The 25,366-nt window shown below is 38.5% G+C and overlaps 1 protein-coding gene and 1 long non-coding RNA gene across 8 annotated transcripts in view; one reads left to right on the plus strand and one right to left on the minus strand.

Moving 5' to 3' along the window:
- The window catches only part of LOC121733356 (histone deacetylase 4), an 86,784-nt gene that overhangs the window by 58,311 nt on the left and 3,107 nt on the right, over positions 1 to 25,366 (plus strand). For 4 of the 7 annotated variants that reach the window (XM_042123574.1, XM_042123573.1, XM_042123576.1 and 1 more), the window contains 6 exons: positions 15,414 to 15,529; positions 18,425 to 18,496; positions 19,926 to 20,033; positions 22,420 to 22,605; positions 23,504 to 23,574; positions 24,420 to 24,565. In XM_042123574.1, the coding sequence (XP_041979508.1) occupies positions 15,414 to 15,529; positions 18,425 to 18,496; positions 19,926 to 20,033; positions 22,420 to 22,605; positions 23,504 to 23,574; positions 24,420 to 24,565 (699 nt within the window). Of the gene's footprint in view, positions 1 to 3,400; positions 3,531 to 3,607; positions 3,701 to 15,413; positions 15,530 to 18,424; positions 18,497 to 19,925; positions 20,034 to 22,419; positions 22,606 to 23,503; positions 23,575 to 24,419; positions 24,566 to 25,366 lie in introns of those variants that run through there. The other 3 variants (XM_042123578.1, XM_042123577.1, XM_042123575.1) reach the window with 3 other exon arrangements.
- LOC121733361 lies at positions 1,782 to 25,245 on the minus strand. The gene is made up of 4 exons (XR_006036543.1): positions 25,234 to 25,245; positions 14,518 to 14,525; positions 9,462 to 9,466; positions 1,782 to 1,978 (listed from the first exon to the last, which is right to left on the minus strand). It is a non-coding gene; the product is annotated as an uncharacterized LOC121733361 (long non-coding RNA).

Below are 25,366 nucleotides of genomic sequence, written 5' to 3' on the forward strand. Positions count from 1 at the left end.
TCAGAATGTCCTACATAGTGCCTACCACTGGTTCGGGAACTAACCCGGCGAGAAGAACCGGCGTAAGAAACTCGCACGGGGCTCATTAGATACAAGATGAAGGCCACAACTCCGTTGCGTCAAAATTATCTCGCGGGAACTAGTCCTATATAAAAGTATCCTATGTTCTTTCTCGGAACTCAAAGTTTCTTCATACAAAATTTCAGCAAAATCGCTTCAGCGTTTTGGGCGTGACAACGTATAACAGACAGACAAACAAACAGTCACACTTTCGCATTTATAATATTAGGAAGTACAGTAATTAGGATCGATTAACCTATCAACGACGCCGTTACAAAGATATACTCCTCTCAAACAAAAATGTTTTGTAACGTTTAAATTAATTAAGATCTAAAACTACAAATGATTAACGCTGACAGTGTTGCCTGTTTGTAAAACGTCGTCAACGGAGTGGATTGTTGTCACAAGTTCTATTTTAGCCTGTGCTCTCATTTTTATGTGAGTAGCTGTAATCAGTTGGCGTTCTATTTATACCGCACTTCCCGAACCGATAACGTTCAAGGCGTTCTCTCTAGAAATATTTGTGGCGATTTTACGTCAGCACTCGTAAATATCCATGTGTTTGTGCAGAATCTTTCAAAGGAATACTACGAATCTGATTACACCAGCAGGCTTAGCAAAACAACATTAGAAACGGGAAAGAATGAGCATACTGACAGCTTTTCGTGACATTAAGGCAGATTACCTTCAAACAGTCACTTTGTCTATTCTTCCGTAGAAAGAAAGCGTTTCTATGGTGACCATGCTAATGCTGAAGACTACTGCCAGAAACGAACCAAAACTAGTTACATTAGGGTGTACATTTTAAACCCCCAATCCAAAAGTTCACGAATGGGCCGGCTCGACCGGAGAAATACGGGCTCACAGAAAACCGGCGTGAAACAGCGCTTGCGCTGTGTTTCGCCGAGTGAGTGAGTTTACCCGAGGCCCAATCATATGACACTGAAAGCCTTTTCCCTTCCCTACCCTCCCATATCTCCTTCCCTACCCTCCCCTATTACCCTATTCCCTCTTAAACGGCCGGCAACGCACCTGCACTCTTCTGATGCTGCGAGTGTCCATGGGCGACGGTAGTTGCTTTCCATCAGGTGACCCGTTTGATCGTTTGCCCCCTTTTTTCATTTAAAAAAAGGCTCTTGGCCTTTTGGTCCTATGACTCACTCTGGTATTCCGTGAGTCCGTGTTCTTGTTCTGTAGAATTTGTGATGCTTAGTACCACAAAAATTTATCTTTAATTACTTGATTTTTTTTATTATTTTTTTATTACCATACAGAATTTTGCTTTTATAGTACTCCTACACAAATGTTTTCGTTTAATAAGTGTGTTTCGTGGTTTCGTGAGATGGCTGGGTCACGTCACCGAGCTCGTAATAGATGACCCTGGCTGGAAAGGTTAATCACTCTAAATCATGACATCTTTATCTGAGTACACCAAGTTTCACTTCACGTCTAGGTTGAAATTTTAGTCTATAGCAGGTCGTTTGATAAAGGCATCATTGTTAAGTAATTAAGACAATATCGGTAGCATTATTTCAACCATTACGACCACTTTTCCAGAATAGAGGGTATTACCTATTAAATCTTGCCTTCTTCTTCTTCTTTTAAAAATGGCCGACTCGAAGAGTTGCCAATGCAATGTCAAGGTGGCTCGAAAGACTTTGCTCTATGAAGTGAAGGTCTGGTGAAGTAACAAGTTAACAAGTTACAACTTACAAAATTACATATTTACAGGAGTTGATTGACCTAAAACAAACACAAACATAAATGTTAGTAGAGACATCACAATCTAATATTGTTATCACGAATATATGTACACAAAATTTCAATAAAAGGGGTATTTACATAAGATAAAACCGATTTAAAATTTATAGGGCGAAGAATGGAATTGGGAAGACAATCATATAAGGACGATTGGTTTCTAGTATTAAATCTTGTATTAATATTGTTTTTTTTTATTACGCCCTATAATTTCTAACGCTAACGCTACAAAATGTATGGATTTGACATTAGTATTCGCTAGCGAAGCGATGACTTATGTCAAATCGCATACATTTTGTAGCGTTAGCCTTAGCGCTTTGCCACTTGTCTACAGGCCCCTGTCTTTTGTTTCATCAACTTCCTGTGATAAAAATGATGTTGTTTATCTGATCCGCCCTCGCTTCACGCTCCTTCAACAATCATAGTATATTTAGCAGCAAAGACGCAAGTCCTTGCTAAATTTAGACCCCGAGATGCCTACATTTTGCCATTGTATTCTGTAGCTTTCATGCCGACTTCACTGTCAATTATTGATTTCGATGAATCCAGTAGCTGCGCAGACTTAATAGTGCCCAAGAGTATAACCAATACAAAGATCACTGTCATCGTAAATGTTTATCCATATTATTAGTTATTACCCATTTGGACGAATAACCTACATGACTAGCGAAATATTAGGCGATCAATCGCATATTTATTATTGCTTACTGATATCTGATAACGATTCTAAGTATAACGAAAATAAAATATGTGAAACTCATCATGCTCTACTATTATTATATCGCCGATAATAATAATTTGTATTTTGTTTTATCTTTTCCACGAAAAAGCTTAATGGTTTGTTTACGACTTTTATGAGAGTCATTTTGGCAGTGATCAACATTAGCATACTCTTTGCCAATTCTTTTTCTATTCCGTCTAGTAGCAGATGTACACAGGGAAGTAATATGAGTGTATTTAACCTAGCAGTAATCCAAATTTGAATCAAACTGGTGAGTGTAAGTGAAATAATTTTATATATCTGTTTGACTTTTGAGCCGCCAACCTAATTTTATGTAATCGTGTTGTTTAGTGAATTCTACAGGCACCTAAATACAACAATTTTACAAAAGGGATGTTGATCTACATCAAATTTTGCATAAAGTAGATACCGTTTTATTCTCTGGCCTTGGGATTGCTTTCTCGTCAATCCTCACTTCCCTGTGTTATTTCCCTAGCGTGTCCGAGTGCCATATTTCCGAACGTTAAGCGATAACCGTGGTATATTCGGGTCCATTACGAGTACGGTGTAACGGTGGTATTGTTTCGTGATTCGTTTAGTCCGTTCGGTTAATGGCTCAGTTAGCCGCGCTCCAGCTATTTATACTAATTCACTTGTCACGCACCGGCCCCTGCTGCGGTGGTGGAACGCTCAATCATGCAAACAAAAGGGCTCCAGAAATAGCCCTGTACAGCCGACTCCGAGAATAGCTCGAGAAAGTATCGAACTGGCTATTTTTAGCGGCGCCAGCGCAGTTTCAGCCTTCGTCGATCCGAAATAACCCGCGGACCCCTCGGCTGATGGATGCGGACCGGAGAACCAGTTGCGCCGTCCCATGTTCCCCGCCGGACTAACTTTAGTTGTCTATAAACGGATGCCGTCCGTACACAACGCATCAGCGGAGCGAATCGAAAATAGTAAATTGCCTTCAATTAGTGAATTCGGGAGTTCGGTGAGTCAAGTGAGCTATATCGGGAGCGCACCGCCTTTGTGTTGGCGTGTGTATGTTAATTGCAAACAACATTTTGCGATCAGCCGTCAACCTAATTGCATGAACTTGTATACAGCGGTGTCGTCGGAAAAGTGTCCGTCATCTTTACATTCGTCTTTATCGACTTCGTGGTAATTTTTACGTGTTTATGTATAGATTAGTCTTCTTGAAATTGAATAGATTTGGTGATTGGTTACGTTGCTTGTAAGTTTAAAGTGATTTTTCGGGTGAGTTTTAAATGACATGGAATCGATCGTGATCATTTCCGCCATTATCTTATACACAATAATTAGTGTAAGTACTCACATACGGTTTTGCTTGATCGAGCAATCACGTAGAGTAAAAACCACGGCCCGGGCTTTCGTCCACACATTCAGCATTACTCGATACTTTTACTCCAGTTCGAAGGAAATTAGCTACGAATAATAAAAACTAGTGTCAAAAAATTTGTCAAGCCGGCTCGATTCGAGCCTTCAAACTAGCTCGATGCGAGCCTTCGAGCTGTGAGTTTTGCGGTCCACACGGTGGTTTTTGCTCGATATCGAGTAAAACTATCGAGCAAATCCGTATGTGAGTACTTAGCATACGTTTTTTAACTTTTTAATGCCAAAAATACAAAAAGACTATTTATACTCAAATAAGCTTTAAAATTTATATACATATTTTGCTCTTTCGAACATGATTTGTTATATAAAAATTGCATTTAACATCTATCTCTCGTTACTTATGAACTGTTAATTTTTATGGACGACCTCTGTGGCTCAGTGGTGAGCGCGTTGGTAGCTCAAGCCGGGGGTCGCGGGTTCGAATCCCGCCGACGGAACAAAAAGTTTTCGAAGTTCCTGGGTCATGGATGTGTATTAAATATGTGTATCATATAATAAAAATCTTAAATATATTATGTATAGTATAAAAGTATTAAATATATTTCCGTTGTCTGGTACCCGTAACACAAGTCCTTCAGGTACTTACCACGGGGCCAGACTGACGTGGTGTGAAGCGTCCATAGATATTATTATTATTATTATAATTATGTCATAGTGTCATCTATATGTCGGTTCACATAATCTGTTACGAGTGTCCCAATATGATGACACGACAAGTGCAGCGAGGGGAGTTTTTGTCAACCTGTCGACTGCGACCTGCTGGCTGCTCTCCCGTCCGGTTTCTATATATACCCCCCTGCTATTTATACCACCCTAATGGGGTATTAAAAATACTTCCAACTCGTTATTCTACGTTTTTCTGACAGTTTTTTCGACGTAGCTGCTTTTTGTCTCGAGCCCGTGTCACTTAGTTTTGAACGGATTGTTGTTGACGTTTTTTTTATGATTTGTATGAAAAAACGTATTTTAAAATGGTCGTATTTTATATAGTACTCTCCTAAGTATTTCTACTTTATACAGTATCAGTAGAACCTTTAAGAGCGGCTTCTTATATTAGTAGCATTCATTCATTCAAAAAAATACCTCCCAGCAAGGTTATCTAATCTTCTCAGCGTATCTACAGACTTGTCAGGAAATTTTCACAATTTAGTCATGCTATTAGGATACCCAAAGGAGCGTCCGTGGCCTAATAGGTAAACCTTTGGTTCGCACTCATAGAGAGTGTAGGTTCGAACCCGGGTGGAGGCGTGTACCTATGAGACATTTTCTGATCTCACTGATCTCAAGTACATAATACGGACGCTCGTACGATGGAGGAAAACATCGTGAGGAAACCCGCACATAGTTGGCCCCAGACGTATTGACTAGTTCTTTCCTCTGGACTAGGCCGACTATGATGCGAGAATGCCGTATGCGCTTGGGCAACCATACGGACATTTAAAAATCTTGTCTCAGGCACTACAGTATTTGAGGAGTGGTTACTTCGCTCTGAAAAATATTGTATGTGCCTAGTTTTTTTAGGATACCCAACAAGTATTTTAATAACTGAGGCTATATTTAAGGAAAATCCGCCTGATTTAAGCGCAAAAGTATCCGCAACTGAGAAATTAACATCGAATAAAACGTTTCTGCTCGTATAGCCTTGTCGGAGTCTATTTCAATCGTCTATAAATAGAACAACAAATGTCAGAATTTGCGTTATCTTCTGTTACTCTGTCACAATATTAAGTGGCTAGTAAAATTTAAGCATTTGAATTTTATAATAATGTGAAACCTTCCATTATCATGATCATCTTGAGAGAAGAGTCGTCACTCGTCTCCTATGCAGCAAGCATTAGATATGGCCAGGACTGTTTGATTCAGTAAAATTATTTCCGTAAAATAAAATAACCTAATGGTTCTTGTTTATGTGTCCCTACTCCCTCCCTGAGATCAAATAAAAGGGTTTTCGTGGATGCATACCGGTGTCGAACCTTGCAACGCAGGACATACAGGCCATACAGTGGTAGAATGTGAGGTGGGCGGTGGCCCAAAACCCGTTATAAAATGTAAAATGTATTAACTGCAAATTGCACTTTATGTGACTATAACTGCTGTCCTCAAAGACTAGTATTTTTCCGCTTGCGTCTTATGTGGTGATCAAGTGTTTAAAATTGTCGTCATTAGCTTTGTCCACACTGTGCCTTTTTCTGTTCGTCAAGGGCATGCGTTATAGTGTAGTCAACAGCGAACGTGAGGCATGCCCATGACGCATGCTCTCTGGCCGTATACAAAACTTCAAAAATGACAATATTGGCGTTGCGTTCCTTGACGCATTCAATATGAAAGTTGATGACGAAAATTGAAGACGAAAGTGCACAGTTTGGACATAGCTATTAGGTAACGTGCCCACTTTAGCTAAATCTGCTTCTATTTATAACCCAAAGTGAAATGTCAAAATTACCATATTATGTCCTTAACCGAACCGGTCTAGTATGGTCTTAAAATGTGCTGTGTAATAATTAAGTCCTATAAATAGATTGTTGCGCCTCGTGAAAGAGATATCGTGAGAGCTAAGGTTACATTTAATATTAAAACGTTTATTTTTATACTAGTTATTATTAAGCGTTTTTCACGCTAGACATCCGCAAATGATTCATTGATTTAACGTCTGGAATTCCCTTTAGAGTTGTTGCAGACCATAGGTACTAAGTTTTACGTCTTATAATTTTGACAGCGAAATCAAAAATCAAAAATGCATGAGTTTTGATGCATTTTTCTGCGACGCATTATGTCAAATCCTATAAATTTTTGATTTCTGATATTGCTGTCGATATTATAGGGACTTTGCTATGATAGAGTTACTTAAGCTTTGTTTACGTGCAAACATTATTTACTTATACCTCAGAGCGTACAAAGTTTTTTTTCGATCATTATTGATGTGCCGTTGCCACGTTTTCTCGATCTTTGTATGTACCATCTGTTTGCACAAGGTCACAGCTTATGAGGTTTAGCTCGTTCACTTCAGGTCTGAAGACAATGGTATTCGCTTGAGCAAAATCCTGTCCTAAATTCGATCTAAATTTATAATTCCTCACAAAATTTCCAATCAACGCCTTGGAAAAGTTCGGGTGGAATGTTCCTTTGTCGTGGAAACGAGAATGTTTACATTTAACGATGTGTCAATCCGCAATCGGTGTGTGTGTATTATTATAATGTATATTATGTTACCGTTAGAATGCAGAATACGTTAACGTGCACTTTACTTATGCAACATGCCTCCGACTGCATTTTGTGGTCCACTTTCTTCTTCTACATTTTTCTATGTAACCTTCTATTCATCCTAGCATGAAACTCGTAAGCAAGAGTCATATCAATTAAAAATATGGATTCAATGCCTCCGGCAGAATTTGGTCTTGTTTCGTTCTTTTTAGTTAACATTTTTTGCAGCCGGGTTTTTTGATTTTTTAATTAATTTACTTTATTTCTAAGTAACAATTTACTTACTTAAAATTTATTATTTATTCCTTTGTTTATGTCAAACAAATTAAATTAATCCTTCGATCGTGGATTCTTGGAAATCTATTGTTATTCTATTGGGGCTTGATGGGTTAAATAGTTCTCTACATAACAAAAAAAGATGTTTTATTCAAACACGAACCTGTTGTATGTCATTTAATGAGAATAGAATAAACTTTTTGCACTTTAACTGACGCACCCAGATAATCTGCAGAATACCTTGTTAATCTGCAGTGTAACTAGTTTACGCACATTAACGGTAACACAATATACATGTGTGTATCATTATATGTGTTTGTATGTGAGCGTGTCTCGCACAGAACCTCTGGCGGCAGATAATCGCGCGCTATATTTAGTCGGAATACATTAAACCGGTTCTGTTACGTGGTATCGACAATAACTTTACTATTTATAGACGTTACTCACCATACACATTACCTACTGCATACATTGCGATTCGCGATAAGGGCAATCGCTCACGGCTCACATGCCCAATTAGTTTTACGATTCAATAATAATTAAGGGGGCGACTGAAGCAAAATAGTTGATCTTGTAAACGGGAACCTATTACTGAGACTTCGATGTCTGTCCGTCTCGAGAACCGCTATAGCAAGACTTCTGAAATTTAACAATTGGCACAGAAAGTATCTGGTGCCGCTATAACAACAAATACTAAAAACAAAATAATGTTAATATTAATTTAAGGGGGGCTCCCATAGAACAAACGTGATCTTTTTGGCTCATAATCCATAATGGAACCATTTAGTCACTTGAAATTTTCACAAAGTCTTCAATTATATGTGTACTTTAATATTTGATAATAAAATTAAAATAAAATAAATAATAAAGAGGGGCTCCCATACAAAAAACAATTTCTTTCCCTACTTTCGCTCTATAACGGTACGGAACCCTTCGTGCGTGAGTCGACTCGCACTTGGCCGATTATTATACTTACAATGAGCTACGAATTGATTCATTTCTTACGATTTCTCGAAATAGATAGTTTTACATAGGTCAGCGGAGAAATACCACCAAATGAATACTTATACATAATAATATGTACTTTATTGTGCACATCACAGTTACAAAATACATATAAAATGAAAACACATATAATAATTTGTTAATAATTTCTTAATATAGTGGAAAAAGTGCACGCAAATATTGTTTTATTAGTGTTCAACATGCATTTCCACCAAGAACCAACGGTACAATCAATTACATATATAATAATCTCATCATGAGAGTGCACAAAGGCGGCCTTATTACTGAATAGCAATTTCTTCGTCAAATCGTTGTTGGCTAAAAGCTTATTTGTAAACGAGATGGTCGCAAGCCACGACAACGTGACTAGATCTTTGTTCTCAATAGGTAGGGCTGCCATCACCTTAATTGCCGTCGCCGGTCAGGCACGACAAAATTCCCGGATATTTTGCCGAAATACTTTGGTTATTTCCCCGGACACCTCTTAAATATAATTTACGATAACGTCTTGCCAATTTTTGCTTTTCCAACAATAATTTGTAAAAATCTGATTAGTCCGTGCAAGAAAAGTGTATGCTTAGCGAGTTTTTAATTTTTATCTTCCGTTTATTGCTTCATGACTAAAAAGTTTAATTTCTCTCAACAAAAGTGACCGGATTTTACCTGGACACTTTTCAAAAACCCGGCCGGACGCTCCCCGGACGCCCTTCAAACTAGGACAAAAACGGAAAATCCGGACGGATGGCAGCCCTATCAATTGGGACTTGGGAGTATTACGCAACGGGCGCTACTAGTACATACAGTAAATAATGCGACCAAAATCCTACTGCGATGCGACTAACAATTTGGGCCATATACCATAGTAGCTCTATGTAGTATGCTTCTTTAGTCTACACTACTATTATAAAGAGGAAAGATTTGATTTTTTGTTTGTTTGTTTGTTTGAGTCGAATAGGCTCCGAAACTACTGGACCGATTTGAAAAATTCTTTTACCATTGGAATCCTGCATTATTTCTGCTGAACATAGGCTAATTTTTATTTTGGAAAAATATAAGGCTGCGTAAGATATTTGGGATTTTCGGACGCAAGGTTTAAAAAATCAACCAGAAAAGTTACTTATTTTGCGTACGCTGCCTAAACTATAAAAGATAGAGGCATAAAATGTTCTAAGTAATTATAGATCTTTTAAATATCTACAAAAAAGTCCGCGACACACTATACCTATCTATGTTGAGTGAGGCACAATAACCATTTTTTTATTAAAAAATCTAGAATTTTTTTGGACTATATTTAAATGCGTTTATTTAAATCATGCTATTGACCCTTATCAAAATAAATTATTTCATCACTAAGTACAGTTAATGTAGATAATATTTGGTCTTTGAATGATTAAAATTGGACGTTTGGTTTTAATGTTATGGCGAAATTAAAATATTAAGATTTCTGCTGCACGTTGCGAATTGGGCGTCAAGGCGCGATGCGCGGGTGTGCGTGCGGTAGGGGAGAGATTTAATTATCAGTGCCACAGACTCGCCCGGAGAGTCCACGTAAATATTACCTCGATCGTGGGAATCGCAGACACAATAGATTTTCAATAGTTATGCGACAGCCGGGTGCTGCTTTATTGATTTGATATAGACTATCGTGCTTCATTATTATAATCCTAATTTCAAAAAAGCTTTAAAAGTTATGACTACGAAAGTAATATTTTTAGAACTTTTTAAAATAAGTTTTGAATGACTATTATTTTTGATTGCTATTATAATTAATTAATTTCTTTAACTATAAATCTCCAATAGCGGCAGCCGGCTGCCAGCATAACAATTGAAGACCTATTGTGTCTGCGATACCCACGATTCCGATGTACGATGGAAGTATTAATGCATATTTTTTAATCCACACTATTTCTGCTGAATATAGGCTATATTTAATGAGAGAAAAAAGGGAACCGTATTAAGTGTTAATAATTGTGTGAAAAATCTACCAAAATATTCCTTCTTGCTTATGCTTTATAAATTATAGACTATACTTACTTATCGCAAAGTGATGTACTATAGTCTTATAGTTCTGCAGGTAAGGATAAAATAATCAAACATAACACTTAAAATATAAAAATATAAAAAAAAAATACAATAAAAATGTGTTATATGTACATAATAATTATAATATAGTAGTTGCAGGCTAAATAATGTAAACTATTTTTATGTTCTGCTTAACTTAAAGATTGACTACCTTTATTTAAAAAAAAATAATTTAAAAACCAATGTCCACCCGTGCGAAGCCGGGCCGGGCCGCTAGTTAAAAATATAGTAATATCCGTATTACATTACTATGATCACCTTGACGCCAAGTGTTAGGGGACCGAAGTGACAACGCTGTCAAACATCACAATACAAATTTAGGGAGTGCCTCCCACGGAGCTAAAACAACTTTGTTTTAGCTCCGTGGTGCCTCCGCTGCCGGCGCCGTTTTCCGAAGTTTGGCGAAGTCTCGCGATGTTTGGCGAATGGGCTGCCGGCGCCTATTCGGCAAACATCGCTTGTCAATGAATGACGGAATAATGATTAACAACATCAGTCTTGAGCTAAAGGACTATGAAAAGTACCAATAATAAGGTCATAATGTGAGGATGCATATTTTAATTGGAGTGATGATGATGATTAATGTTATCTGCATACTAGCATAATATAAGTACCTTTGCTTCTTTAAACAACGCTGAAACTCTCAAACATGTATAAGGAGTCTGAAGATCTGTTCAGCACCTTCGAAACCGTGGTATACCGTGGTGCAAAAACTTACTTTTTGGTAGCATTTGATCGAAATACATCACATAAAACTAAAATATCCACAGCCGAACATATAGCCTGCACCTTTGGAAGTCGGTTAAAAAGTCGAATGTTTGAAGTTATATTTCTTTTTAAAATTTGTTTACCGGCACTGGAACCTAGCGTTTTACGCAATTTCACCGGTTCCCATTTTGAGTGCCGGCGTCGCGACGCCGTTCGCGTTGTTTTGAATCTTGGCTCTACACTTACCGGCAGCGGAGGCACTCCTTAAATTTTAATAATTTTCAACAATCCGCGCCAGAAATTATTCAGTTGTTATTTTTTCACCTAGAACTTAGAACTTGAATTTATATTAAGTATATCTAAATACGTAATGTTAAATTATTTGAGTAGATACTTAAAATATTTTATGGTCGAATCAAGGATTTTAGTTTTTGCTTTTAGCATACTTACTATTTAAATATTATGCAGAATTTTATATCTCCTATTCTTAGGTTACAATTTATTACTACATAATAACAGACCAAATTTCAGCAAAATCGGTTCAGCGTGAAGAGATACTTTCGCATTTTTAATATTAAAAGTAAATATTTAAAGCATGTAAATGATAATTAATTATTTTGTTACTATGTTTCCCGTGACCTCGTGGGCGCATTTTTCATTTTACTGCGGTAAAAGTCTTATAGGTGTACATACACAAACCTTAACCTTGGTACTCTATATTCTTCGGAACCATTCGATACAAACAATCTCTTTCTATAAAATAGCACATGCAATAAGTTAGGCCACTGAAGCCTTTTTTGCTCAGCAACATAAATATTGCTGGTTAAGATTGTTATGGTAGCTATACCATCTGGACAAGCGAAAGAATCCTTTCGTCGGATCTTGTAGTAGTAACTGGGGTACAGTTAGGTCCGTTGCGTGGAGGTCCAAATGATCCAGTAAGTCATGAACTTATTACAACTACACAGATGACGCCCGCAACGTCGCACGCAAACACGCAACGCCCGTTTGTCGCGCGGGAACCGTACATTTTTCCGGGGTAAAAAGTATCCTATGTCCCTTACCGGGACTCAAAGCATCCCCATTCCCCACGCCAAATTTCAACGAAATCGGTTCAGCGGTTTGGGCGTGAAGAGGTAACAGACATACAGACAGACGGACAGGCATACAGACACACAGACACACTTTCGCATTTATAATATTAGTATGGAAGAATGGATTTCACTACGTAGTCAATAATGTAATTATCAAAATCGTAGAATACTTTGGGAGTGGTGCGAATATTTTGCAAAAATGCCAGCCATTTCCGCCAACGTATATCGCATGGGTCGTCTCGCGTGAGTGCCCTATTTATAGTTTGCAATTATTGTGTATTATCCCCCTCTCTGTCCCTCCAGGCTGCGCTTCGCGAGTGCGATAGAGACGCAGGCGGCGTCCTTCACTTGTCGCATTTTGTCATCTATTTTTACCGTTTTACGCGGGAACGAAACTCCTTTGTGATGTTTATTAGGTTTGATGTCATAGTAGTTAGGGAGGGGAAGAGGGGATTTCGCGACAAGCTCGAGCGTGTCAGATTAAGCTGGTATAGGCTTCTGACATGACGTGTCTAGTTATCATGGTATAGATTTCTCATTTCTCACGTGGTGGGTTAAAAAAGTTATTTTCCAATATAGAAATGTCATCGGATCTGTCAGATTAAGTTAGGTGATGTAGTGTAGACCAAAGATGGAATGAATGAATTTCATTCCATCACTGACGATTGAAAGATTAGGTAAGCTTTATCAGTTTTACCTAATGTAAAAAAAACCTGCTAGGTCTCCATAACGCTTGACTCGAGTGACTACACAATAAGCACCCTAGGCTCCCCTACTATAGCGAACTGTTATAACTACAGTAATATGTCGACCACTCTTCTCGCAACGGGGGAAAGCCATATTCTGAGGCACTTAATAAGCAAGCAATAAACCCAAAAATAGTTTTACCACTTGGCGAATTATTCCGTGATAAACTTCACTTTACCAACTTTACTTTAAAAAAAATTAGGCTAGTTAATAAGAGTTATAATATTATTATAAGCAATTAAATATTATGTAGGTTAAGAAATATGGAAATTATTGTATGGATTTCTGAGAAGTTTAATCCTGTGACAAGCTTCCGCGAAGGTGGCTAAAACATATTTGCTGTTAGACAATAGACAAAGCACTACCAGTAAAAAATTAAGAATGATACAATTATTACAACTAAGAGTTACATAATTTTTTAAAATTCAGTGATTGAAAGACATCTAGAATTTCTTCAATAAGCCGTGGACAGCCATGACGTTAGCCGTTAGAGCCCAAAGATAATAGTGTACCAGCAAATATTGGAATTATAGATAATATTTTGTACTAGTTTGATTTTCTTCTTCAGTAAAGGCCTCTAGCAGTTAGGACAAAACGTCTGTATAGACTATAGTGTATACCGACTGAACTTTCGCTGATGATGGCGACGAATAAATACCAAATGTAGCAAATGAAACGATAGCGAATACCGAAGGACGTGTGGCCCAGATCGGAGCCTCTCTATATTTAGACGGCCAAAAATAGCTCGCCTCCCCTCGCGCCTCGCCTCCCGCCCCGCCCCGCGATGTGGGTCACGTTGGAGGAGGGCGAGGGAGTCCCTCTAGACCAGCTATACTCAACCTGCGGCCCGCCGCGCGCCGGGACTTTATCTGTGGCTCGCGTGAAGTTACTACTTACCTACCAGCAAAATGGTAAACAGTCCTCGTAAAAGCCGTGAAAAATTTTCCACTTTTGAATCGTTATGTTTTGAGGAACGTCATGTTTTAACCCTGATAAAATTTAGTTGCGGCCCGCGACACAAAGACCAAAATGTTTGTGGCCCGTGTAAAAGTAGGTTGAGAACCACTGCTCTAGACAATACTATGTACCATGTAGCCATAGTGTGTGGTGGTGTGGTGTACTGGACGGAATTGCAGGGCCGAGTTGTCATTGTTACAGGTGGAATACTATACCTGCGAGAATGGGATCCATGGTTTGAACTGAATAACTGTGAGACTCTACATTTTGCTATCATTTTTTTTTAGTTTCAGAGAAAATTGACGTTATCTCTCGAAACAAAATATATTATAATCTTGTAAAATATTGCCATTCTCTCGTTAACTCGTAATATATTATAATATTAATAATATAGTAACGGAATGAACTTAAGAGCCCATATGACCCTAACTTGACTACATACTTTAACCTAGATCTCAAAATCTGTAAGGTCTAGAAAACTGATTTTTTGACACAAGTAACTTCAGTTCATAAAGATTAAATGCTCAAGACAAAAACACGATTACTCAAAAAATGCTCGATAGTTTCTTTTTTACAAAAAACCTTGTTTTAGACACATTTTTACTTGGATCTTCGAAGTTTGCTGTCTTTTCTTTAATATTTTTTAATATCTAAAAAGGTATTGATAAAACCTAAATTTGCTCAAAACACTTTTTTCATAATCATTATAGTTCGTCTTTTATTCAAGTAAAACTAACTCGGCGATGATTCCGCGCCATCCTTTTTCACCTGGCATATGAAAGACGGGCGTGAGTGTGAAGAGAGAAGGACGATGTTTGATATTTAGAGTCAGGTGAGCTCTTAATGTGTCTCGAAAGTCCTCGTTTTAGGGCTTTTAATATAGTTATAGTACGCGTTCGTAATAACTTGTCTTGTTGTTCGTAATCACGGGCAAAGCTTGCCTATGCAGTATTACAGTATACTATAATTTTCATGAAAAAATAAAATTTCTCAGGTCCACAAGTAACTGATTCATAGGCTGATGGAGGACCTACGTCATTTGGTCGGCCTAAATCAAGTCCAACCGACAGATCATGGCAAACATTGGCTTGACATAACTCGGCCTAATAACGTACGTCTGCCATCTAGTTAATTTCTCTGATAGCACTTGTGTGGGTCCTCTCTCCATTAGAGTTACGGTGGGTTGGTCGTAACTACGCCTAAGCGGGGAGTGGACCACCATGGGGTTTTAGTGGGTAGCTCCTTGGAGAGTGCCACATACGACATACCCCGGCCGATGTTCCCGATCCGCCGGGGATGCGCAAAGCATTTCCCCAAAAAGGTCCTCTCGTCATGTATGAAACTGACAACTGTATAACAAATGCTAATTTGAACGTTATTGTCGACAGAAATGGCGCACGAGAGCGCCAGCGGCGCGGAGGGGTCGCCGCAGCACACGCCCTCCCCCCCGCACCCGTCCCGCCTGCCGCCGCCAGACACCACCTTCCACCAGCAGATCATGCAGGTGAGCTCCACAGCACACACACCGTGTGGGATGGATGTGAGTAAGACATGGGTTACACGGTCAGTGTGCTATCAGTTCAGTCCATCAGTCTGATCCAGACTTACGGGAGAGAGGTGTAACCGTTTGATTGACGAACTCATCGGTTTTTTTACGTTCTTTCCTGTCATCATTCTGGCGTCAATCTCAGACTGATGCCAGACTGTCCGTGTAACCGTATTCTAACAGTAAAGAACGCGTAGGGTTAGACGTAAATGCGTTGAATAGACGCAGAGGGGTAAAGCATAATATTGCATTCGTTACCTTATAAGATTTGATGTAACAAATCTCAAAGTGTATTGGCGCTTGTGGTGCCCAAATCCCTCATATTACCTTACCTTTTTATATCTAACCTCGCTTTCGATAGTATTACGATTCACTTATCGAATGTGCCTCCATAATACACTGATGGTGATATAGGAATGTTGAAGAATTTAGAGCGCTCAAATTAAGATTGAATCATTAGCCAATTAATGAATTTGAAAGAAAATAAATAGAAACGCCTTCGAATTATTATCCAATCTCTACAAAACATTTACATGTCGATTATAAAGCTTGAACCGAGTAAGACAATGGACATAATAAACGAGCTCCGATCCGTACACCCAGATGCTTGGCCTGAATCGTTGGGTACTTTGAGCCAGCGCATGCCAGACCCAATAATTCTTCCGCGAACCGAGAAGCCAGTTCCCCGTGACCTTTCCACCGGCGCTCGCGCAGACGAGCTCGTTATATCGCGGGGTATTTTTAAAAATTCTCGATCTCGATATAAATAAAACTTATGTGCACGGATAAAAAACGTGCCACGCTCCGTCTGAACACTATATTTACTCCCAACGACGCCTTTACACTGACTGCGTTTTGCGATGACGCAAATGTGGTCTGCAGTTTAACATTAAACTAGTGTATGTTTTAATGGCTCCATTAAATATTTTAAGGCTTGATGGCCTTTCATGAGGCTAATGACATAAGGAGAAAGATAATATAAATATAAGGTAAAGATAAACGTAACACGTACGACAAGCTGACAAGCAAATTGCAAGTTTTATGAGACATTAATCCTATCCCAAAACGAATCAGAGGAATCAGAAAATGCTATCAGTATTGTGATCTCCTCTTTGTCCACGCGTTAAAGTCGAAGCAAAACAAAAGATGAAAATGTAAGCAATTAAACACAACACGATCGCAGCGTCGCGTCGTCTTCGCGGTCGGTGTGTGGGTGTCGTAGTAAAATAATTTTAGATCGTCCATCTGCCGCCTAAATATAACGAAGTATTGCGAATAAGAAAACGTTCTTTATATCTGCTCGCTGACAGGATCGAATATCCACCCAAAGATCAAACATTCACGTATTGCACAACGTAATATTTATATCAGAAATGGTTCTGTTTTTGAAAAGAGGTATGTGAAAATAGGAGATCCAATTTGACAACATAAGAGATGAGATGATTGTCCATGATCTATGTATGGTGTATGTAGACAGCTTCACAATCGTGGTGGCATTCGTGCTCTTCCATCATCATCCAACGTTGGCCCGTAAAACGCAGCCTGTATTAGAAGACCTTCTATCATTGCACACCGCACATGTGAGCATCACGCATCAGGAGTTTCTAGATAATCCATCACAAACTGCATGAATATTATAAGCGACTTATCTTATCACTTGTTTATTATTATGCTATTAATAAACTTATCTAATGTTATGCAATACCTCGGTTCACCGAGACAGGTTATCTACTTCAGACAAAATATGGAGAAGATTCGATAATTGAATGCACATTAAAATATAACTCCAACTATAACTCCAAACGAAACCAACAACAAAAATTCTAATGTATACGATGACCAAAATCACACCAGAAATATATACAAAACTCGATGTAAGTACAAACATAATATTCAATAAGACCATAAAATAATTTTCAGCTGGCCGATGTCCAAGTGAATCTATTTCAAACATTTGTTATTTCCTCCCGTTTCCCGAAATAAACAAGACTTCACACACTAACACTTATTGAATATTAGGAGCCACGAGAAGTTATGAATTAAAGATTAAAACCAAACACGAAATATGCTTGATATCAAATAATAAAAAAAGTTACCTATAATAATTAATTGGATTTGAATAGCTGATCATGTAACAAAAGCAGAAAAAGCAAAGAACCATAGATATGATACAAAAAGTATAGAGTTAGAAAAAGAGTATCCTAGAATTTATCAAAATATATAGAGCACTTTGTGATATCAGTATTACGGGAAACTGGACGATGGCAGACGTCAAAACAAGCCAGAAATTGATGGGCGTGCAATGCGCAGTGCAGGATCCGCCCGTCAAAGCAATAATATTCTCCGGCGCGGGCGCAGCGCACGCTCCCCCGCCCACGTCGCCAAAACATCCGCGGCTATTACGGGCGCGTGCATTCCTCTTTTTTCGTATTGAAATAATTGAAGCAACAGGCACCCGCCAAAAGAATTTGGCATACGACGCTCGCATCAGCGGGCATGATTTATGTACGTGTTAGCGGTGATCCGTTATCTTAGTATTAAATAATCCGTGTTGTGCTAAGACCTAAGTCATTATAAAGTCGTTAATATTAGGCGTTAATCCCAATCGGACATCAATATACGCAAACCTATTATTTGTCACCAAACTCACCATCTATATGTTGGTTATTCTGTATTCCTATTCCATTACAAACTGCTATTTATTTTGTTCTCATATTATATTTTCTGTTATATCAAAATACATGCTTGAAATTGGCTACGTGATAAAGTCACTCTGTGGCTACAAAATTTTTCCCAGCAACATTCTACGTGTACCTCGAACCGTCCCTGAAATCATTTCTCTCTTCTTGTCAGAAACAAAGCTCATCCGACACCCGTATAGCTGAGAGAGCGAAACATTCTTTAGAAAACGATTTCCTGATGCAAGTGAGTGTTTTCAGTAACCCCTTAGTAATGAAAATATTTACACAGCGGTTAGCCGGTGCAACGTTTCTGTTCTTGTCACATATATTAGAAAATTCGCCTGATAGACAAGGACAACAGCGTTGTATGCCCATTGTATTAATATTTTTGCTAGTGTGGGGGATAGAAGTGTGCGCACGCGCAGTTTGCGACCGAACATTCTTCTGGGACATAATATTTTCTATTCATTCACATAACGAGCCGCGGCCGGGAAATTGTTGATATCGTGCATTATAGATTCTTGGCAGAATACCATGAGCTATAATAAGCGAGATTATAAATACTCGTTACAGTTTCATTGTCACACAATCTAAAATTGTTTTACAATTATTATTGCTGTTTCTTACTTTATTTGATTCTATTTTCCATGCTGCTTTAGACTCATCTGTACACATGTTATTCAATATTAATGTTCCAGAATCAATGTCTACTTTGAGTGTTTCTATTTCTAATTATAAATTGCTTTAAAGATAGCAAAGATCATTAATGATTGTTAATTTCTTGTTCCGTCAAATCATTAGTGATTTTATAATGAATTGTATTTTTGTCATCTTTAAAGCTATTTTGATCTGTTGTTGTTTTCTGATCGTTATTGGTATTTATCAATGTTTACTCTTTATTTAAGTTTATCAATATTTTAACAAAGAAAATAATGTTTGGTGTTTTTTTTAACAATCGAGCTTTTTGACACGACTGAAAACCTGCATAATATGACATAATATTATTAACGTTTATTGTAATTTTAAAAAAATCAAATTTCCAAAGTAATGGCAATATAATCGAACTATTCCTAACAAGTATGTTGAAGACATACCTAAGGATAAAACTGCGCGTGTCACACGTTAAGGTTTTGTCGGCTTAGGTATTTATGGCTATAATTGGCTACCAAGCTTTAGCATAGTCAAGAAAGTTGCCGAGATAACATCACGATTCACCAATAACATTGACTTGACATAACCCGTCCAATTAACGTAGGCCCTATGAATCTATCTCTCTGGATGGTACTTGTAATTCGTATGTACTGTGATCATGTGGCATCCTTGGTAGATTGTATTCGTCAACATTAACACGACTTATCAGATGCATGTCTTGCCTTGAACAAGTTTTTTGCACCATGACGACTTATAATAAATACGACTTAGGTATACAGGGTGTAACAAAAGTAAGTGATAATTATACATTAGGGTGTGTACGTGTTCCTCGTAGAGAGATCACTGTGAAAGTAGCAGCGATGAAAGACCTTTTTTTCACTTTTGTACGGGGAAGTGAAAAAAAAATTGGTCTTTCAGCGCTTCTACTTTCACAGCGAACTCTCTATAAGGAACACGTACACGCCCTATAGTATTATCACTTAGTTTTGTTACACCTTGTATAGTATAATGTAACGTTTCAGCTCAAGAAGCAGCAGCAACTGCAACAGGAGATCCTGCTGCAGCACTTCCAGCAGCAGCGGCAGCAGCTGGCGGAGCAGCACGAGCAGCAGATACGACATCACTTGAAGGTATTACTTTACGCTCACTTTTTAGTTTACGATTGGAGCCTTTAAGCGTTTAGCACTAGACGTCATATACTTAAGACTTTAAGGGCCTGTTTCAAAACTTCCTGATAAGTGCCGGATAGGCTATCCACAAGGTAACTTGACAGATGCTCCGTACTCTATCTGTCGCATAAGTGTCAGATCCGACACTTATCAGGGAGTGGTGAAACAGGCCCTAAGTTTTAATAGACTCTGGGTATTGGCTTGGAAGTCAATAAATTTATAAATATATTTACAACAGGTGGCTCTTTGATTGTATAATAATGATAATTATTTAGGTTTAAAGAACGTCATAACTTATAGAACATTAAATAAACATTAATAGGAATAACATTGTAGTAGTGTGTTCAATTATAAAATTAGGTGTTACGGCTTGTGCCGTAACAAATTAAATTTAAAATATATTTATAAAGTCGTCCAAATAGCTCGCGTCAATGTGTCAGTAGAGGTGCGACGACTGATTGACAGGGAGGTCCAAACTTAGCCCCCTATATATAGAGGAAAATATGGTCCGCTGGTGGGAGAATATTGCGTCATAACACTATCGGCCAAATCTATTTAATGCGTTTCTAGAATTATTTTAAAGCCTCGCTGGTTTCGTACCATTTCGATGGCTTGCAACACTATACTTCATGAATTGCTTTGGTTGGATTTTAATTTTACTAGCTATTTGACCGAGCTTTGCTCGCTATTCGATAAAACACGAATAAAGTGTCATTTTCTAAAAATGATTCCTAGCTAGATCGATTTTTCGCCCCCGAAACCCCCTATATACTAAATTTCATGAAAATCGTTGGAGCCCATTCCGAGATTCCAATTATATATTTATATATATACAGAATTGCTCGAAAGATATAAGATACCTTTGCGTTTTCGCTACCGTGAAATCATTATGTTTACCTATTGTTTTTTATCCCAGTCACCACCACAATTCCATTCTCTTAGCCGGCTCCTAGACGAGCAAAATGTCAATATCACGCTTCAATTTTATTGAACAGTTTATTTGACAATCAGATTGAAGGTGCGCGATGTTCAATATCAACCCTAGACGGTCAATAATCTTACGCAATACGTGATATCAACAATAAAATTGCATCCGGCTTAGTCTTTAAAATAGAAATTCAAAAGAATTTCCAAATCTGCAACATCGAGATCCTTCTCATACGTCCGGTTTTCTATCTAACGATAATGCTTTTCGACTCTTTTACCAGTTTCCTAGATCTCACGCTGAAACTTTTTCCGTCTCGTCTACTACTTCAATTGCTATTGTTTTGGTTCGCTCGACACATCGTGTTTGTTTGTCTGCGGACGTCATTAGTCTGATACAATAATTCACTGACGATGGACGTTTCTCGGCAGTCGCCACCTGTTGCGGCGTGAATCATGGCGCGTGTCTCCTGACCTATTTGCCTTGAAAATGCGACAAGTGTCACAACAGTTTTTATTAGCATTACGAGGAGTTATGGAAGAGTTGACTTTATGGAATTTGTTTTCTAAATCTTTTTCTGATTGAACTTTCTATTTTATATTTTATACTTAATATAATATTCTAAATGCATACTCATATTATATGTGAAAGTGTGTGTGTCTGTCTGTCTTTTTGTTACCTCTTCACGCCCAAACCGCTTAACCGATTTTAATCAAGCGGTTTTTTTTCTACGGACAATAGACAAAGTGACAGTTATACAAGGGTAATCTGCCATTTTGTCACTAAAATATGTCCATTCTTTGCCGTTTCTAATGTTTTAATAATGCTAAGCCCGCTGTTACTTCTCGAACCTAATTATAATAATTAGATAGATGGGCACTGTCCACGAGTTGAGCCTGAAGAGGCAGAGGTGGTGGTGCTGCGGTCGTGTATCACACATTTCCCGTAGTTCCACCTTCAGGAGCAGGAACTCCGTTGGGGTTTTAGTGGGTAGTCCCGGGTGCGTCTTCCGTCCGCCCGGAGAGTCCTACATACCTCGGTGATCCTCCCCAGGTCCCGGGGATGCGTAAACGCATTCCCCCAACGAAAAAAAAAAGATGATCACAATATTATGTTTATCAAGAGGCTTTTCTAACGCATCAGAAATGGACTATTGACTCATCTGGTTTAAATATAGAAGAGAATAATTATAGTTTTATCAGTTTTTCAGTATTTGTCGCAAAGCAACTGAAATAGTTTTATTTAAAGATTGAAAAACGGTTCCGTTTTACGAGGAAGAGTTACAAAACAACCTATTCGGAAATAAAACATTTTAGATTTTATAAATAAAACGTTTGTTCTGCCACCATTAAATGTTACATTCGTTTTCATTCATTTCATTCGTTTCATTCATGAATGTAAATAGGCACTAAAGTGTAGCAGCGCGGTTGTTCGCAGCTGTGGGAGCAGCAGAAGGCGATGGAGAAGGCGGCGCTGCGGGAGGCGCGGGAGGCGCGAGAGGCGCGCGAGGCGAGAGAGAGAGAGCGCGATAGGGTCGAGCTGATGCGCAAAAAGGACAAACACGAGCACAGCGCCAACGCCTCCACGCAGGTCAAGCAGAAACTACACGTGAGTACTCATAGCTAAGAGTAAAGACTGAGCTTGAGCAGTCTTCTAAATTGGTCTTAATGCCTTGCCGCCGATAGACATTAAGTTAAGATTGAGCTTTCTGTAAGCAGTGTTCTAAATAGAGAATATAACCGACGCGACGGTCGGAGCAGAGGGCGCTACTAGCACATACAGTAAATAGTTGGACTAAAATCCGACATGTTACGCACTTCATACCTAATAAAATAATAATACCCCCCACACCGGTTTCGGTGACGGTGGCCGGTTTCATTTAAATCAGGCCAGGTATTTTATAGTGCCCAAGTGTGTGCGCAGTACACAAGAGCACTCTATTAATATTCCTTTTACTCTCATAACCCAGTGGGACGGACGACCGTTACGACTGGCGAGAGGTCAGGCGCAGGACCGATGTCATACCTATTAGAATATTGACAGAAACGTTGTCAATGTCAAACAAAACATTTTGTTTACTGTCTGTGCTGGTGCTGCCTAGCTTGAAAACATTGCAGTAATGTATTCTATTGGTCATAATGCTTTATCGCCCATAGACGTAGAGTTAAGATTGAGCTTTCTGTAAGCAGTCTCGTGGCATGTGACCGTAAATTATCGTGGTGTTAATAATATTATACCACGATCATATTATGCCCCATTTATTAAACCTGTCCGAGTAGTGGGTTAATATTATAGAGAATATAAATTTTTCAACGTGCAAAATTTTAACGTTTGTCAAAGGCCAACATAGGGGAAATACCCACTATAAAGTACAGAAAACAGTTGATAAATTAATTAGTTTTAAAATATAAGATTACAAAAAACCTGCAACAGATTTTTTTTCTGATTTTCTAGCATCATTATTTATTGGAAAAGTTGATTGACCATGTAATCTGAACAATTTCAGGAGTTTCTGATGAAGAAGCAGTCAGCCGCAAGCGCCAACGGCACCGTGTCCGGGTCACCGTACAGAAATTGGTGAGTGATATTTGCTTGTTAAGTAGAGACCTTTAATATTATTCTTGTAAGTAAGTAGTCATTATTCACTAACGTGCAGTTTACAAGAGTGCTAAACTTCTTCTATAAAAGCGCATAATATACAGGTTGTTCTGGTGAACACCGTTATCCTTGAAACCACCAATGAGCCCGTCAAAATGAACAACCTTTTCTATGAGAACAATGCTGGGAACTCAAAAAAAAAAGCCTCTCCAATAACTTCATACCCATACAAATTGCCCAGATCGGCAATAAGTATAATTATATGGGTACATGACGACGGATTTTTTGAGTTCCCAGCATTGTTCTCATAGAAAAAGTTGTTAATTTTGACGGGCTCATTTGACGGTATTAAGGATAACGAAGTTCACCCGAACAACCTGTATACATGGCCAAAGAAAACGGGGCCCACCGGTACTGTATGGGCGGGGCCCGATGTAGCTATTTAGCCGCTCCGGGCAAAGATAATTTTCGCCGCCCTTTACAGTATAGAAAACCATATAAGTCATAAGCTAGTTTTGTTGGGAGATAATAGGGGGAATATTTAAGTATTAGGTACGTCAATATTTCGACTATCCAACCTGAAGTAGGTTGGAAGGTAAAATTATTTAACCGTGGATGACTAATGGCTATGTTAGAAAATAGGAAAAAGTCAATTTTGCCGTTCCACATTTTTGACGCGCTGGAAAAACGCCCGGCTCGGCCCCCCCTTAGATCGGGCCCTAAGTATAAGGCCATTTCGACGTTTGAAGTATGATATTGATAGCTTCCTTTGGTAACAAAGCGTTTCTCACATTTTTTTTAAGTATTTACTTGTTAATTTACAGGGGCATAGTGAAATCCTCGTCCGGCGAGTCCATCACATCAACAGGCGCGACGGCCACCGCTCACCCTTACCGGCTCGCCGCGCCGCTGCCGCTGGCGTTGCCCGCGCCGCAGCCCTCGCCTGCGGACTATCCGCTGCGGAAGACAGGTGGGCGCTCAACTTTATGCTGCGTGTTGTTTTTTTTATGACGTATAATGCAGCTTGGTGTCTTTTTTGATTCAGCTCCCTTTATTAAATGTACTTTTGATGAAAATGAACTTTATTGCTAAACTTTTGACGTCTGAATTCCTTGAAACAATTTAAAAAGTAGTTATGTCAATATTTTGACGTTTATGTTTCTTAAATTAAATTTTAAGAAGTTCAAACATCAAAATTGTGACCATAAGCAATGAAGTTCATGTTCATCAAATGTGTTTAAGGGGGCAGAATTAGTAGAATGAGGTACTTATTAGTACTTTTATCTAAACGAAATAAATAGTTTTGTGAAGTAGAGTGTATTAACACTAATATAGAGCCTGTTTTGACTTAACATGCCGTCTCTGTCTTTTGAGTAATGAAAGAGTGAAATGGCGTTATTTTGATTAGTATTAACAAGCCTGTTATTTTGAGTGTTTAACATAACCCACACTACGTCGGACCGGGGCATGTGCAGTATATAAATGAGGAATGAGATAAAAAAGTTCTACAAAGTATTATGTTGAAACTTATCTCATGACTTTTTGTCTGACTCCCACTCACTATGTAAGTGAGTTATCCGTTTTCAGGACTACGTACGTACGAGTTCGTAAATTTTAATTTTTTTGGAAGCATTTGACAGACTATGTGATTAAAAATCACGATTTTAAAAAAGACTAAAACTTACAAACTTTTACATGCATAATTGCATATGCCTCGTATCTGTCGTGTCCGATGTGGTGTGTGTGTCTGTGTGTGTGTGTGACGATAACC

The sequence above is a fragment of the Aricia agestis genome, chromosome 13 (genome assembly GCF_905147365.1).
Source record: "Aricia agestis chromosome 13, ilAriAges1.1, whole genome shotgun sequence".
NCBI classification, from domain to species: domain Eukaryota; kingdom Metazoa; phylum Arthropoda; class Insecta; order Lepidoptera; family Lycaenidae; genus Aricia; species Aricia agestis.